We start from the raw sequence: 16,507 nt of genomic DNA, 5'->3' as shown, positions 1-16,507 counted from the left end.
CACCAGCTCCAGCCCATGCCGGAGCAGACGCGCCATGAGCTCCCTCTGCCGTGAGACTGAAGCTACAGGATGCAAAGAAACCACTTTTAAGAAACGCTGACAAGCAGGGGAGCTTCTGTTCCCAGTGAAATAACATGCTTCCATAGAAAAAAAATCGGGTATTATAAAACACACATAAACCCCCAAAAATACTTCTCCAAAATGCTGAAGCTGGGAACAACGACAGAGCTGTTGAACAAAATTTGGTTCAGGGACTGATTAAAGAAGAATGTGCAGTCCTCATGAAATTCAGCAGTCTTAAAGCCTACACCTGCAAGAGGTTAAGAGTTGCTGCTGGGGGACACTGGTGATTTAGTTATAAAATGCAATAGGGCTGCACAGGTCTCTGCCAGGTAGTTCCTACTGGTTCTCCAAACCAAAGCATAGAAAACTCCAGACCAGCAGCAGAAGCAGCACATGGTTACCTTTATTGCCTGCATAACATCCACATGAAGTGACAAGCAGAACGCTGTATAAATCCATGCACAACAGATACATACAGGTCTCTTAGAAATTTTTCATAAGAAGTTTGTAAGTTGATACCTCTTATCATCTCAGGAGCTAGGTTTCTGATTTACAAACTCATTTGTTTTAAAGCTGTTATTTTAAAATGGTATAGAAATGCTTCTTGTCTTGAATACTAAGTGAATTAACTTATTTCACAATAAAAAATATAGTTTAGTTCTATTAAATTTGCTTTTGAAAATAAATGTTTCTATTTTTCTGCTATGACAATAAGTTACAATGTATCACAAATGTAGGCTTTAAGCAGATCTATAAATAAGCAGGAATTAAGTGTTCCACCCATGGTTCACCTGAATTCAAGGCATTTATTAGGAGATAAGCTGAAGGTGCATTTATAATCCAAACACGGTTTGTCAAGGTAAATACATGTAACTGGAGAAGATGTAATGAGATTTAATGCTGTGGTACTTGTATATAGGATAAGTATTCATGAATGATCTGTTCCTCTTCCTCCAGTGTTAAATCCAGATAATCCTCTTCATGTTCAGGAATATCCTCTAGGATTTCATTGACTGCATCATTCTCCATGTCTTCATCAGTTGGTAAACTGGAAGAACCTTCCAGCAAAGAAACACAGAGGTGAATTCAATGCCTGTGGTACTTTGCTTCTTTCATCAGCACAACTGCTCTGTGAGTCTGGTACTGTAAAACTACCCCAGCCAAAATAAATCAGAAAAGGACATTGCAGGATGGCTTTTTTTTTTTCCTCATACTTAAAGCTGCAGGAAGGCCCTTGGTTCTACAACAGGGATCACTACAGCTCTGACAAATAACGGAAGAGCCAGTATGTGCACATTTCCTCTTTGCTAAATGCTGAGTATTAATTACAGTTCTACCATGTAAGGGGCAGAAGGATGTGGTCAAATCAGCTGACTGTACAGCACAGATTTGGAATAAACTTCCTAGTGGTCAGAACTCAGCAAGTGAAAAAAGAAATCATTATCAGTGGAAGGTTCAGGGAACATGCTCCAGCAACTCAGTACTTGGTTTGGGAACAATTATGGACAGGGAGAGGTGGGTTTGCTTTTCAAGAGAATTGGTGTGGCACAAAGACCACCTGAAGGGAGAGGCTGGAATTGCTTGTGAGCTGGAGAGGGCCATGTGCTCCTCACTGGGGAAATGAAGATGCAGACACTTAAGGCCTCCAGCCTTGTGTGCCAAAGCCACAAGCCATTCAGCAGCCATTTCCACTCAGCCCTTGCCAGGATACCTCTGAAGGTTGCCCCTTTCTTCTGGGCTATATCCACTTTATGCACTGCAGCTGATAATGTACTTTACGGTTCCATGTAGGGCTGCCACTGGCTGCTGGGGCTATAGATTATCTGGAGTCATGGAGGCCTTGTCTATAACTGTGTTACTGATAACAGTATTGAGGCACGACTCAAGGCCCTCTGCCATGGCCCTCTGCCACCATTTAATGATTCTGTACAAGATCCAGATGAGCTGTCTGCCCCCTGCCCTCTCTTCTTACCTTCTTACTTCTTACCTGCAGACTCAGTAGGTGAATCTTTTGATGAAGTTGATTCTTCTGATGGACTGGACCCTTCTGGAGACAGAAGCAGTGAAGCAGGAAGAACTCCCCCATAATGAGCAAGGGTTTGGGAAGCTAAGTGGATGTTGCCTTTAAAGATCTTTAAAGCTTGCTCTGCCGACTCACGGCTGAAGCCCATATATGTCAGCTACAGGAGGGGGGAAAAAAGAACAAATTAAAAATTCTGGAGAAATGCAAGCTCATCCAGCAGCAGGGTCTGACAGGAATCTGACTGCATCTGATAGTCATTCCTCTTGCAAAGGGGAAAGTGCTGAATGCCAGGAATTCCAGGACACTGACTGGTTTACTGGAACAGTTAACAGCAGGGCAGTGACCTACTGAATGAATGGGGATGTTAACCAGATTCAAAAGCCTCTTGTTTAGTATCAGACCAATTATTTTTCTGTTTTTCAAAAGGAAACTTCAAAGCACTCCAGCACATCAGAAGAGTGCCCATGCTATTTACTTTTCCTGGCCAATGCAGTTTTCTTGCCTGATACTGATTACACAGCCACACTAACTGCTTAAGAGCAGGCAGCCTATGATGAGAAACACCCCAACTCTTCCCTTTGTGCACTGCAGCTTTTAGAGTTTGCATGAATTTCTCCTTTACTGTCTTTTTTAGGACAGAGCATTAGAGTGCACAGACTTTGCTTCATATCTGTGGGTGACAGCTTTGTGTAATAGGCAGGAGGTGCACAGAAATGACATTTTAGCCCAAGTGTGACTTCACCATGAAGAACAGATGCCAGACAGAGGAAGTGTGACAGCTTGAGTGACATGGGTCAGAGAAAATTTATACAGCTTTGCTTGAGGAATATCTGGTGTGTTTGAAGGCATAATTCAGAAACAAGACAACCAAGTCCTAAGAAAGCCAAAGGCCTAACTTACTTGATCAATACTTTCCTGGGAAACTTGAAACTGGTCCATGGCCACAGGATCATCATCATCATCTTCCAACAGTAACTCTGGGTTATCAAGGATAAACTACAATAAGACAGAGAGGGATCAGAAGACAGCAATAGAAATACAGTAGTCCTCTGTATGAATGTATATTTAGCCCAATAACTGACCTAAGCAAACCTCAGCTGACTTAAATGATATCTGATTCACTGGGTCAGAAAGTTCAGTGCTTACAGTTCAGAAAAGGTAGCTGTGAACTAACAAATACAGACTACAAAATAATGTGCTACAAAATAGATAAAAAAAACAAACAAGGATTTTTTTTTTTGTACAAAAGTACTAGTTCTGAAAATCACTTACCTTAAAGGCTTGGTCCAAGTTTCCATGAGTATTACGAAGAGCTACTTGAGCAGCTCTCTCTGAATAGCCCATACTTTTCAAAGTGTTTATGTCTTCCAGTCGCTGCCTTCTTTTAGCTCTCTCTTCCCTCCTTATCTGTGCCTTTTCCTGCAAGAACAGAGCCATTACAAAGCTCACTGTGCATGGGAATGCTTCAGCTTCCCCTGTGCATACAGCATTTCTTAGATTTACTTCTTTGAGTTTGAATCTCTTGAGGCAAAGGGATTTTTAATGTTTTTTTTTTTTTTTTTAATACAGACTGTGCTGCCAGACACTCGTTACTAAATAAAGCTGCACTTGCACCAGCCAGCACTGCTGCCGTGCTTCCGCTCCGCAGCCTCTGCAGATCAGATCCTCTGCTATCACAGCTATTATGGGCCCCGTGTGGTAAGTGATAAACCTGCCTGGCAGATGGGCCTGCAGAGAAGACTTGCCAAGGACACACAGTCAGAACTGGGCACGAAGCCAAGGAGTTCTGTTCAGCCACTCTCTCTCAGCCATTTGACTTTTTTGTCCACATTTCACTGTCTGAAGTCTGGAAGTGCCAACTCCCCCAGCTTACCAAATGTTACTTCAGGCACTTCAGACCTGGACAAGACTTTAGCTTCCTTCACTACAGCACAGGAAAAAAAATAATCCTTCTCTCCTCCTGGATCTTCCAAGTCCAAAGCCATAATAAGGAGCAGCTTGATGGGTGCCCTCATAGCACTTTATTGCGCAGTCTCTTGTCTTTCAGATCAGCCAAGCCCAGGAGTGGCACCTTGGTCACTGTTTTTGTCCCTGTAAGGAGCATTGCTGACTAACAAACACTGGTGCAGAAGTTTCCTATGTGCCTCTATGGTACAACCACAGGTCTTTGTCTCTCTCATCTCATCTGTTTTGGGACAGACCTTCCCTTGTTGTACTAAATTTTGGTTTCAAACTCGTGGTAACAGATGTCAAACTGTCCGTTACACTAACGGTGCCAAAACAAGATAACTGAAGTGCTTAATTTTAGACCCAAAACATGATCCAATGGACAACCCAACTAAAATGATCCCTGATTTAATACTTTCACTGCACCATACCTCTCTCCTGTTGGTGATAAGATTGGCAGCATGCTCCACATCCCCATGGCATGCTCGCAGGGCAAGGCGAGCTTCTTGTTCAGAGAATCCCAGGAGTGACAGCTGATCAACTTTATCAGGATCTATGGACAGCTCTTCATATAAACAAGATGCCTGTATATAGGAGAAACAAAACAATACAGTTTACACTGTTACTAATATACAAACAACAAAAAAGAGTCTCTCCAGTTTTTAAAGTAAGCAAATAACAGGGAGAAGGTGCAAAACAGAGCCCAAACACAGGAGCTGTGAAGGACTTGGAAGTTTTACCTAATGGTTTCTTACCTTCTGAATATACTCAGCAGCCTCCTTCTCTCTGCCACTGTGATAGTGTCCTATTCCTTGGAGGAGGTAAAGCCGTAGAAATAAAACCTTCTCACGACCATAACTTCCCTAAAGAATTGTTTCAACAAGAGAAGCAAAGAGTAGAACATCAATTCAGTATCAACAGAACACTTTACATGTTTAAAAAGAAAATATAGTTACTAATACATTACACTTTGTATGCAAATAAAGTATTGTACCTAAAACACTGATTATGTATAAAAATTAATGTTTGCCATGACCCTTATGTCAGGTCCAATGCCATAACTGTGCCAGCAATTACACAACAGGCTGAGGAGGCATGAGAAAACTTTAAAAACACCTACAAGTCTTCTAATACTTGAACAGTAACTGAATAAATACTTGAACAGTAACAATTAGATCAAAATGGACATACTTTGATATCAATAAGTCTTTCGTGGTTCTCCCCATAGCACCTCTGGAAGCATCTATGTGCTGTGGACAACTTTTTCTCTGCATCATCCAGGCAGTCCAGCTGCTCCAGGCGGAAGTAGCACCACACTATGTCCAGCTGCAGCACTGCATAATTATCAACAGTGTTCAGCAGTTCTGTGCTACACTCACTAGAAAATAAAACAATTACTTGGGTTTTTTTGGGGGGGAGAGGTTATGTTTTCCACATACTTTTTAGCACTAATGAAACAGTGTTTCATTAGTGTTTTAGCACTAATTAAACTCGCATGTTTGAGAAACCACACGCTTGGTTTTTGACCCAGCAAACTGTGGTCAGTGAACTTTATCAAAGCACTGATCTCCCATCACATTCAATGGAGACACTGGACACATAACACTGCACCTCAAAGAATTATAGTTGTCACAGCTCATCTTGTCACTATTTAAGATAGCATCTCTTCTAAACCAGGATGGAATTAAACCCTGTGTAATCTTTGAGAGGACAGAGAAGCTGTGTTCCATAGTGCACAAGAACATGCAGAGTCCTGTTCCAGTCTCCTTGCACGTGCATATATATATATATATATGAGAACCAGATGGGGACAGTATCACTTTTGGGGATGTATAAAGGGCAGCTTGGGGCTCCTGATTGCTGACAAGAAAGTAGTTTACCTGCAGAAAGCCTGGTATGGTTACTAACCTCAGCCTCAGAGAGTATCTGTAACTGTCCCTCAAACTAATGTTATTTATAGCCTAGTACAAGAATATTGACAGTTTCTGTTTAGGTTGATATGAAAGTTGCCCAGTGGCTGTATCTGTTTCAGGTGTTCTACATGCAGCTACCTGTCTTTGAGTAAGCAAGTCAGGGCCTTTGTCTGCTGTTTCCCATCTGCAGAGAGGGTATGAAGTAATCCTGGGCAAAACAGGCCCTGATTTATATGCACAGGTAGAGCCAATGTTATTCCTGTATTTGGTTAGCAAAGAGGGACACGAGGACTCAAAAAGGTTCTTACCAGAAGTGTTTATCAGCATCCAACAAATATGGCAGTGCTATTTCATATTCTTTTTTCTTCATTAATGCTCTTCCCTTCTCGTGATAACCCATTGCCAGCACAAGTGCCTAGAAAAGCAGATTAAGACTCTTCCTTGCACCTCCCCAACTCATTTTTATAACTTAAAAAACAACAACCAATCACCAATAGCTAGGTAATCCATCAGAGACTTTTTTCTTCCTAGAAAAATACCATTGTATCTGTTCTGTAAGAGTAGTACTATTTCACATAGCTTCTCACTTCTCTCCCATCTGCTAACGTTTGATATTGTCTGATTAAAAGCAAAGAATGTTACTGACACATGAAGCATTGCACCAAGTTTATTTTAAGAATGCAACCCTAGACAGATTTTCAATGATGACTGAAAAAAAGCTAATTCTTTTCCTGGGTGCTGCACTTCCTAACAGCATTGAAGTTGTTTAGATTTGTTATTACAGACATCTTGTAAAACCTTAACATTCTCCTCCTGCAAGACCACAGAACTCAAAAATAAATTCTGAATGTGACTCGTTCCTGCAGTATGACAGATGTAAAGCTAAATAATATTTTTGGATAGAAACAACCTGCAGTACTTCTCACCCCTGATCAGTACTGGTGAGATCTGGTGCACTTGAACACTTGATGCTTTAACTCTTGGGGTGAGTGACTGGTTTCAGCACTTCCTCAGCACAGGGGAGGGAAAGGGCAGCTGTTATTCCAATCATCCAGAAACTCCAGATGATGCAGAAAACACAGTACACCACAAAAAAACCCTCAAGCAGTACCTAGCATAAGCTGAGGCCTGCTTATTTCTTCCAGAGGTGGGTTGTTTGTTTTTTTTTTTGTTTCTAGGTCTAAACCCAAGTATTTGTAGATTTTTATTTAACTTCAGAAAATCCAGCAATCTCAAAGGATAGCACCTATCACTACTCTTCTGTTTCAGCAGCAAGCATCAGGTATCTCACCCCTACTGTAATTCAACCCAACCTCCCAACCATTGATATTTTCATTTGAGAATTTGGAACTTTCTTAAATGGTGAACAAATTTAAATTTGAGATGGGTTACAGTGAGAAGTATCTCAAAATTATTTGAAAAGTATCTGATTCTCAAAGACTTACTGAGTTTCCAACTGAAACTGAGGTCTAATGAACAAGTTATTTTCATGCTATTCTAAGTTGACCAAAATTTAAAGTATGTGCTAGGATATGACAAAATTCATCTTAAAACATACACACAAAACATATGGAACACACAGTGCAAGATTAGACTTGCAATTAGATCAACAATCAGAGGTCATTTTCCAGATGACTGAAGTATTCCCAATTGTAGAAATCTACCTCAATTTTGTTTCAAAATTATTTCTGTTAAGCAAGCATCTACTGGACCCAGAGTTCTATACCAAAACATCTGTCTGAATTTCAACCCAGTATCTGAAATGCTTCAGCAAACATTGAGTCAAGCCATGAAAAGCCATCTTAGTAGATTTTTAAGATACTTTTACCTACTTTTTTAGCTTGAGGAGGAATCTCAATTGACCTTCCCTTCTGATTAGCTATATCTAGATATGGAACAGAATCTGGATCAAAGTTCTCCTCTGAAAGATAAGAAAAAGAAGTTTAAATTTAAAGTATCACACCTCAACAGAGTAACTCTACTATCATGACTTTCTGTCAGTAAGTCATTAAACAAAAAAGCAAACAAACAAAAAAAATCAGAATTACATATAAAGGCTGCATGCATGGTTTGTTTGGACATACCTACCAACAATGGCCCTGAAGAGACAAACTTAAGGAATTTTAGAAAGGTCACTAAGATAAAGGCTTTGTTCATCCAGGAATTTCAACTCATTGAAAGGCACATGAATTGTAAAAAATATTTTGCAGAAGACAAAATACCTCCATTTTTCACAATAAAGCATGTCAAGTGTTATATCAAATAAAGCAGAGAATAAAAAAACCCTCACAACTGAATAGAGTTGATAAAACTGAAAAACTCAATAATAAAATACAGCTCAGTATTTTTCTTTCCCAACATGTTTAATGCTTATAACGAAACTACCAATTTTGTTTTCACTTCCATCTGATTTAAAATGAAAAGAGGCTTTTCTTGTAAACAAAAGACAGTTATGAGGGAGTTTGCTGAGATTAAAAGCTTTTGCCCTACAATTTTTCTCAAATGAAACAAAAGGGTTGTTAAATCCTTTCTACACTTCACACAGAACCTTCAGCCTTCGAGCTCAATATGAACCCCACTCAATACTCTGGCATTGTCCTAACTGACAGCTCAGGTAAATACCTTAAAGAGACCCTACACAGGATTCAAGGGCTGAGGTCTAAATTGCTCCTTCAGTCCATAAAAGGAAGAATTTTTTCAATTGTTCAAAATCTGACATTACAGTAAGAAACAGGCTGTCACTGATTGTTAAAAGAAGCTTTGTTCAGGTCCTTTTGCATGTGGCAGGAATTAATTATATACTCAGTTCCAGGGTTTCTTGTTTGTGATTTTTGAAACAATAAAATAGAGAAGTGATTTAAACTCACAATGAAGCAATGCAATTCCCAAACATCACCTCATTTTGAAAATTTTTATTGTTAAATTGACTGTATTCCTTTAACTTGATCCAGAGTTTCCAGCAATCAACATCAAATGCAGTGAGAACAGAACAGCCACGTTACAGATGAGAATGACAAGTGAGCTGTTCTGCACAATGAAACCATGGTTACACACACCCATATCTGAGGTAAACTACAAAAAAGTGTGTAATGACTTCCAAAACATTATTCCACTGTGCTTATCTCTACCATAATTTAAAGCCTGTTCTCAGGAGTCATCAGTCCCTTAACTGTCAAGTACCAATTAAATAATAATTGATTCATATTGTATCTTTCTCAAAGTACTAAATCTAGCATTCTAATTGTCTAAGAAATCACAGAAGAGTTGGAATAGAAGAGGAAGTTTTAGTCAACTTAAAATCTGGTTTTCAAGTAGGTAGAAACCTAGAAAGGCATGAACTGAAATCCAACCATGGTACAGATGCTCTTCTGTGTTCAGAGTCCACTTGAGAAGACAATGTTTGATGTCAAGAATTAATTAACACCCAACTCCACCCCACAAAAAAATGCTCAGTCTCCCTTACCTCTCTCTGCTAGAATTTCCAAACCCTTCCTAGTCCTTTGCATCTTGTCATTTATTTCTTTTTCTTTCTTGCACTGCAGTTCTTCTTCCTGAACTTTTCTTTTAGTTTCCTCATCACTCTGTTCCAGTTGAAGCACCATCACTTTTGCATTGTGTGTTACACCCTGGTCTTCCAGGGTTTTGCCTGCAAAATAGAGTATGATGAACACAATACTCTGGGCTAGAAGACAGCCCATATACATTGTACAATTGAGAATCAAGTCCAAGTTCCTATTGTCAATTCCATGACTCTAATTCTTACAGATTTTAAGGAAAATAAATATGTCAGATGCCTGGGTCATGAATAAAGACAAAGTTGTTGTCACCACTTCCTGCAAGGTCTGACAAGTTGAACATGTGCAAAGTATTACAAAAAGTTTTTTAATGTGCTGGTGTAAAATATAGTTGGAGGGAATTTAGTGTTTCTCTTCAACATGCATTTTCAGTGTTTCAATCCCTGAAAATGGATTTGTAACACTTGTAACTGCTCTGTCTAAAAATTTTCATCATAATAGCTTATCACATTCCCTGTTATTCCTTTGGAATTTCTGAAATTAACAGAGCTGCAAGACAATTTTTTTTTAGAGAATCAGTAAACTAGAAAAATATCATAAAAGTATATGCAACTAGAGATACATACCCAAGTCAAGCTGCTTCTTATTTATTATTATTTTGATAGAATTTTCTTTTAATGCATGTTCCTGTGCTATCCTGTGAAATAGAGAATTTAATCCATGAATATAAATGTGGAAGGTTAGGCAATATTTCTGTTACAATAGCACTAAAACTTGAATGTGAGTTTACTCATAACTGGCTTAAAACTTTTGCTAGAAAAGGTTGCTAGAAGTAAAATAACATCATCAGAAAACTTTGTGTACCATATAAGGAAAATGTGGGACACAGAAAGAGAAAAAGCAAAACAGATAGAAAAGAATATCATTTTATTAAGCTTAAAAACACAAAGAGAAACTGTGTTCACTGATCAGATGTCCTACCTAGTAACAGATTTGGAATACTGATATCAAGTCCTTTCTCAGGTACTTGCTGGGGATTTACAGCTTGTTTCTTCCACAGCTGCAACTTCCCTGTTTTTTATCTGTCAAACTACAGCTCCTATCATGAAGAACTGCCCTACAGGGGCACTGGACATCCTATTCAGACATACTGAACAAACACATGCTCTGAAAAAGCTTGTATCAAACTAACAGCACACTGTTTGTCTTTTCTGTTTAGTACTGTATGGCAGAATGCTACCTCATTAGATAAGAACCAAGGGTGATTACACTTACTGTGATCTGAGCTCCTTGCCTGTGATGAACAGGTTAGTTTCCAGTGGGATTTTCCTGCTCTGCAGTAATTATATTTGGAGGGGGAAAGAAGGAAGAAATGAAAAAAGCATGGTATCAAGATACTTTGCACATTTTCTTAATGAATATTTTTTACAACTTCAACTTCTTTTTCAAATAATCATGTTAACAGGTTATGGTTGGGTATACATATTAGCAATTTCTGAGCAGGGAATCTTGTATTTGCTATTTAGTGCTAAAAATAAGCATTGTAACAGCAGAAGATTCAGATTTAGATAAATCTGAATTCAGAACTAAACAATTTTAACTGAGTAACTTAATTATGCACTTCTAATCTTAACTCTGCTTTGTAATTATGCCACTCACCTGTGACTGGCTAAGTTATGATTAATTCCTGTTAGTGTCTCTGGTCTCAGATTAAATAAACTGGAATTTTCAATTAATTAATTCCCCTATGCCCAGCAGCATTTTAAAGAGGAATTATGAAACTATTTATTTAACTGCCTGGCAATCACTTAACAGTATCTACCCTTTGTCCCATCACATGCCCCAGAAATTATTTTTCACTATAGGAGAGAGAATAATTATGACTGTGCTGTGTTTTCAGAAATTTAGTTTAAAAACAAAAACAAAAAACAAAAACAAAAAACAAACCAAAACAAAAAATGAAAAAAAAAAAGTCCTTCAGAAGCATAATTTACCATCCAAGATCTTCAGAAATAAAACTCAAAACACTGCCCTTTTCCAGACTGAACATTTTCTTCTGTTGCTGATAATAAGACCACAACCTTTAACCACACCTAAATGAAGAACTTATCTTTCATGGTTACCAGGGTGAACGAAGAAATCCAGCACCGGGGAAGATGCTGCTTCTGTACAAGAACAAAACTAGGAAGTGATCTGAGACAGTTCTAAGGGGGACACACTCCAAGTTAAGAGGCCAAACCAAGGGTCTGCTCTCTGTCCTGTGACACAGCACACTTCCCATCCATAGGGTTGAATCCTTTTAAACTTCAAAGCAGAGCAGCTGTGTCCAAAGTGCCATTTGAGATGGGTCCCTGGCTTGTGGCAGCCCCCACACAGGATACCAGGGCCTGGGCTACACTGCCTGAGAGCACACACTGACAGCCTGACAGCCACCAAACAGCAGCCAGCCAGTCCCCAACCCTTGTTTAGCTGAGTAAGGCAGATGTAGCCACAGAACCTGGTGGGGTGACCAGCCTGACACTGATTTAATTAGACTCACATCATTATTCAGGCATATTTTATTTTTAAACCTAGAGATTGAAGCCTGGGTTTAAAAGGGCAAAGCTACATTCACTTCTATCTCTGAGAAGCTTTGAGGAGCCTTATTTACAGAAGAGCATGTGTACCACCACAACAGTAAATCCTGCTTCTCGTTTCCAAGTTCAAACACTGGACATACACTGAACTATTTTAAAGTAAGTTTAGTACAGCTGCCTGTGCTGCAATAGTTTCACAAGGATAATGCCATCACTAAGAACATTGTCACATGCCACTGTTAAAAGCTAAAGGAGTTCTTTTCTGTGTTATTAGCCATACATGGCCTAAGATGATACCAAATTCGAGTTACTTATTGCACTTGAAGATGTTTTTTGGGAATTATAGCTGTCATTTAAACAAAAGCTGTGGTAATACAGTGACATTCATATGCTAATTCAACTTTAAGTATTCTACAGCTGAAAAAATACAACTGCTCTTTACTGGTAATGTGAACAGTTATGTTGGAAGGAACCAAGCTGAAGCAGACAGACACTTAAATCTAATTTACTCTTAACTGAAAGATAATTTCTTGTTAAATCCCAGGAGAAAGACAATTACTGATCTCCCAGTATTATCTTCCCATAAGATAATGGGAAACCTGGGAAACAGAAACATACCCATGGAACCCCTCCACTCCCCATATTTTATATACCTAACACAGCTCTCATACAAAACACCTGAAGAGGTTGAAGAAGTGAAAACATTTGTGTTAGACACAGCTCTGGAATGGAAAAGGTGATCAAAGCAAAGTAACTTATTCCTGATTGTCTCCAAAGCCACTTACTTTTCTACGAGGCAGATATATATCAAGCCTTGCAATCCCAGTCACTTTAAAGTTTTCATTTCCTGTTCCACGCTCAATTGCTTTACACCGTATTTCTTCAAGCATATTCTCTGTATCAGTTTCACTGATATGCAGCTTGGGTGAATATTTTAGTACAAGCTCCTAGAAAAACACCAAGAAAAACTGGGAAAATGCACCAGCAGTCTAACATGGAAGATGCATGGCATCAAGGCAGAGAGAATATTTACCTTCATCTCTTCACCAGCTTCTTTTTTCTCATTTGTATAAGGTGGTTTCCACAGCTGAATTTTGTCCTCTCTTAAGTAACTTGTCAGTTTTGCTATTAAATACTTCTTTTGGGCCATTCTTTTAAAACAAAAGCACAGTTGGAAGGGAAAAGAGAGAAAAGTAATCAATCTTTTAATATAGCTTCCCTGTACTAAGATACTGTACTTTTTCAAGTCTAAACCACATTTTGGAATTCTACAAAAAATGTTGAGTACAAAAATGGATTCCATGCATTTCAGTGGAGAGGAGAACTTAAGTCCAAACTACTACAAGAAAACTGGAAAGGGAGTGAAACCTGGATTGGAGGAGGAATACTTCAGAAGCCCCCTCTGTTGGACCTTGCCAGTCCAAGACAAATCCTGACCCTTTATGTAATCTGGAATTGCAGAAGGTGCCAATTCATCAAAATTCATGAGTAATTGAATTGAAGCTTGACCTGCCCTGCTCAAGCTTCACCAAAAAAACCCAAACCAAACCAAAATCACAATCAAGAAACAGGGAAGGCTGAGAGGGCAACTAAAGGTGGGTACAATGACCTTAATAGAAAAAAAATCCAAAGAAAATCTATGTGCTTGTTAAAGCATGAGGGACTTCTGGCTCTTGGACACAGAGTCTCATGAAAGAAATCCTTTATACAGAAAAGCATTTAACGTGTTGACACATGTGCACTAAGGCTGGCAATGACATTTGGTTAATCAGTTTCACTTTTTTTCCCCAAGTGGTTCCTTTTTCTCACTTTTGTTTATTAGCATATAGCTTTCAGGAGAAAAGGGCATGGAAAAGAGGAATCAAACATTTCTATCCAGTTTTTCAGCTTCAAAGATTGTTCCTTGCTCAGGAAAACTGTTTAAGATTAAAAAAAACCCACAGGCAAACATCCAGTTTGTGGCAAGTTTACTTTTTAACTATACCTAAACTCCAGCTTCAGTGAGCTGCAAAGAATCTTTTATGCTGCAAAGCCAATAGTCTGTTCTGAAGAGGAATCAGAAGGATTAACTGAGCAAGGGGATGGTTTGATTGCTATAATTTGTATAGTGTCTGTCCAAACTAGGATAGACAAACATGCATTCTTTTTCTTTTTGGGATCATGCTATTATTCTAGGGCTGGGGCAAACAGAAGGCAACCAACATCCTCAATTTTCAGAAGAATACAGCATTTGATTTATTTATGCAGCTTTCTCCCCTTTTCCAAAACATGCCAGGCAGTTCTCAAGAGCAACCTGTAACCACCATTTTCCTAGATTATGCTGAAAAACAGTTTTATTGCTATAATTCTACTCAACATTAACTTAAGAAACAAAATACGTACCCATGGCTTTGGGGCACCCAGTTAAGGTCTAAAACTACGACCTGCACTTAAGATTTTTAATTCTAAGTACAAGGCATTTATAAACTGGTCATTTATCTTTATATCAATACTATCTTATAGTTTTATAAGTTTGCTGTTTCTTACTATGCTACTAAAACAGAGAACACCCCAGGAGTACCCACTTACACTTATTCTTTCCAACCCTCTATAAAATAAATAAATAAATAAATGATGGTTTCACAAATACAAAAGCTATGATTTCATAAATCACACTTTTCACACTTATCATAAATTCCTATTTCACCACAAATACAATGCAAGAGAATCCTTAGCAAATGCATTTATGACTTTTCCCTTGGCCCACACTACCAGTGCTCTTGTTACAATTTCAGTTGAAAGGGACTTTTTCTTAAAATTACTTTGAGTAAACAAATCAGGGTATTTCCCAAAGGCCATTCTGACTGCAGGCCTGCGTTTCTGTAACTAAAATGTCATGCTCCAAAGCCAGTTAAGTCTTATAAAATACATAAAATGAAACAATTACATAATTAAGGTTCAAAAAACGAATTTTTGAACGAAAGAGCAGAGGATTCTGAGAGTGGTTCTGTAACAAAACAGTACACGTCATTTTTTCCCTACCAACAAGGAGGAAAGCGACCTGGCAGGACTGTGACACATCCCTGCAGAGCTAAGGGAGGGGTAAGAGACTCGGCAGACGCGCAATGCAAGGATGGAAACCCAAACACCGCCAGAACTGGGGTCCTGGGGCATCCCAAGGCCTCCCCAAGTGCACATATCCCCAACCACAAACAGCACCGAGACCACCAGTCACCGGTGTCACCAGGGGATTTTTAAGCACGGTCACAAAGCCGCCATCCTTTACAGCAACCTCCAAAACCCCGGCGGCCGCGGGGAGCCCTCAGAAACCGCACCCGTAGCCTCCTACGAGGGCAGCGGAGCTGATGCAACCAAGCCCCGTCCCTGAGCAGGGTGGGAAGAGGGCCCAGGCCGAGCAGGCAGGGCTGGAAGGGGGGGGAAACGCTCCCCGGCACAGGGCCAGGACGGGGCAACCGCCGCCTCGGCCCTCAGGCACCCACCTGCGCCCCGCGGCGGAGACCGGGCCGGGGGGCCCAGGCAGTCTCTGAGGGGAACTCGGGCCTTCACGCAGCCACAGGGTACGGGGGCACCTCCGCCTCAAACCCCTGCCCGGGGCCCGGCGCCGGGACTGTCAGGTCAACCTTCCCCCGACCCCTTCCCTTCCCCCTTCCCTCCCTGAGGCGGAGGAGCGGCCGGGGCGGCCCCGCGGTCCCGAGCGGCGGCTGAGGGGCGGTGGGCGGAGCTTGGGGGTGGCCCCGCCCCTCCGCCCCCTACCGAGGCGCTGTCTCGCGCTTACCTGCGCCCCCGGGGCGGCGGTGGCAGCCGTTGGGTCCCCGGGCAGCGGCCGTTTCCTACGGAAGCCCGGAAGGCCCTAAAGACGCGGGATGGAGAAAGAGGCGGGTGCTCGGTGACGTGTGGAAGTCAGGCCCCCTCCTCCCGCCGCCATCTTGGCCTCTTGCCCTTCCCTGGGGCGGGCGCGTTGCTTTGTTTGGTGTCGCTCAGGGGCAGGCGTTGCCGTCCTCTGTGCTGTCTCGTAGCCCAGCCGGGGGGGTCTGTCCCCTGGGACGTGGTGGGGGTCCCCATGGCACTTGGCTACCTGAGCCAAGTGTCCCCTGATCCCAGGGGGGACTGGGGCCTGGAGGAAGCTGAGTGCGCTGCAGCCAGCCCTTAGCTGCTGCCTCTCCGTTTGTGAGGTAAAAGGAGGTGGAATTCCTGTCAGCGCCGAGAGGAATAATTTCCCTAAAGACTGAGGTGCTGTGAAAGGTGTCAGGATTAAAGCGCGGTTTCATTTTTTTTTTCTTGCTGGTGCTCTTTGAGGGCAGCGATCAGGGTGAGCTTCTGTGTGTTAGTTGCTATTTCCCCATCAGTGGTGGCCAGCAAGGTTTTTCCTGGTTGTGGGGCTGGCTGTTAAAAACCTGGATTCAGAGGCTGGGCTGGAAGAATACACGGTGTGTGTGTTTAAAATCTGGTACTAAACACCTCAAACTGAGA

The 16,507-nt window shown here is 40.9% G+C and overlaps 1 protein-coding gene across 2 annotated transcripts; it reads right to left on the bottom strand.

Moving 5' to 3' along the window:
• Nucleotides 1-446: 446 nt before the first annotated feature.
• NUB1 (negative regulator of ubiquitin like proteins 1) lies at nucleotides 447-15,884 on the bottom strand. Of its 2 annotated transcripts, none has more exons than XM_071734663.1 (15): nucleotides 15,813-15,884; nucleotides 13,071-13,188; nucleotides 12,823-12,984; nucleotides 10,737-10,795; nucleotides 10,088-10,158; nucleotides 9,410-9,592; nucleotides 7,779-7,867; nucleotides 6,255-6,361; nucleotides 5,225-5,411; nucleotides 4,789-4,896; nucleotides 4,465-4,617; nucleotides 3,359-3,505; nucleotides 2,987-3,082; nucleotides 2,051-2,243; nucleotides 447-1,121 (listed from the first exon to the last, which is right to left on the bottom strand). In XM_071734663.1, exons 2-15 carry the CDS (start codon nucleotides 13,185-13,187, stop codon nucleotides 958-960), a joined length of 1,836 nt encoding a protein of 611 aa, XP_071590764.1. In that variant the 5' UTR covers nucleotide 13,188; nucleotides 15,813-15,884; the 3' UTR covers nucleotides 447-957. The 2 variants fall into 2 exon arrangements, with proteins under 2 accessions (XP_071590764.1, XP_071590763.1); XM_071734662.1 differs by lacking the exon at nucleotides 15,813-15,884 and adding an exon at nucleotides 15,517-15,750.
• Nucleotides 15,885-16,507: the final 623 nt, after the last annotated feature.

This window comes from Heliangelus exortis, chromosome 2, assembly GCF_036169615.1.
Source record: "Heliangelus exortis chromosome 2, bHelExo1.hap1, whole genome shotgun sequence".
NCBI lineage: Eukaryota > Metazoa > Chordata > Aves > Apodiformes > Trochilidae > Heliangelus > Heliangelus exortis.
The sequence above is the reverse complement of the archived record's forward strand: the minus strand, read 5'-3'. Positions and strand labels throughout refer to the sequence as shown.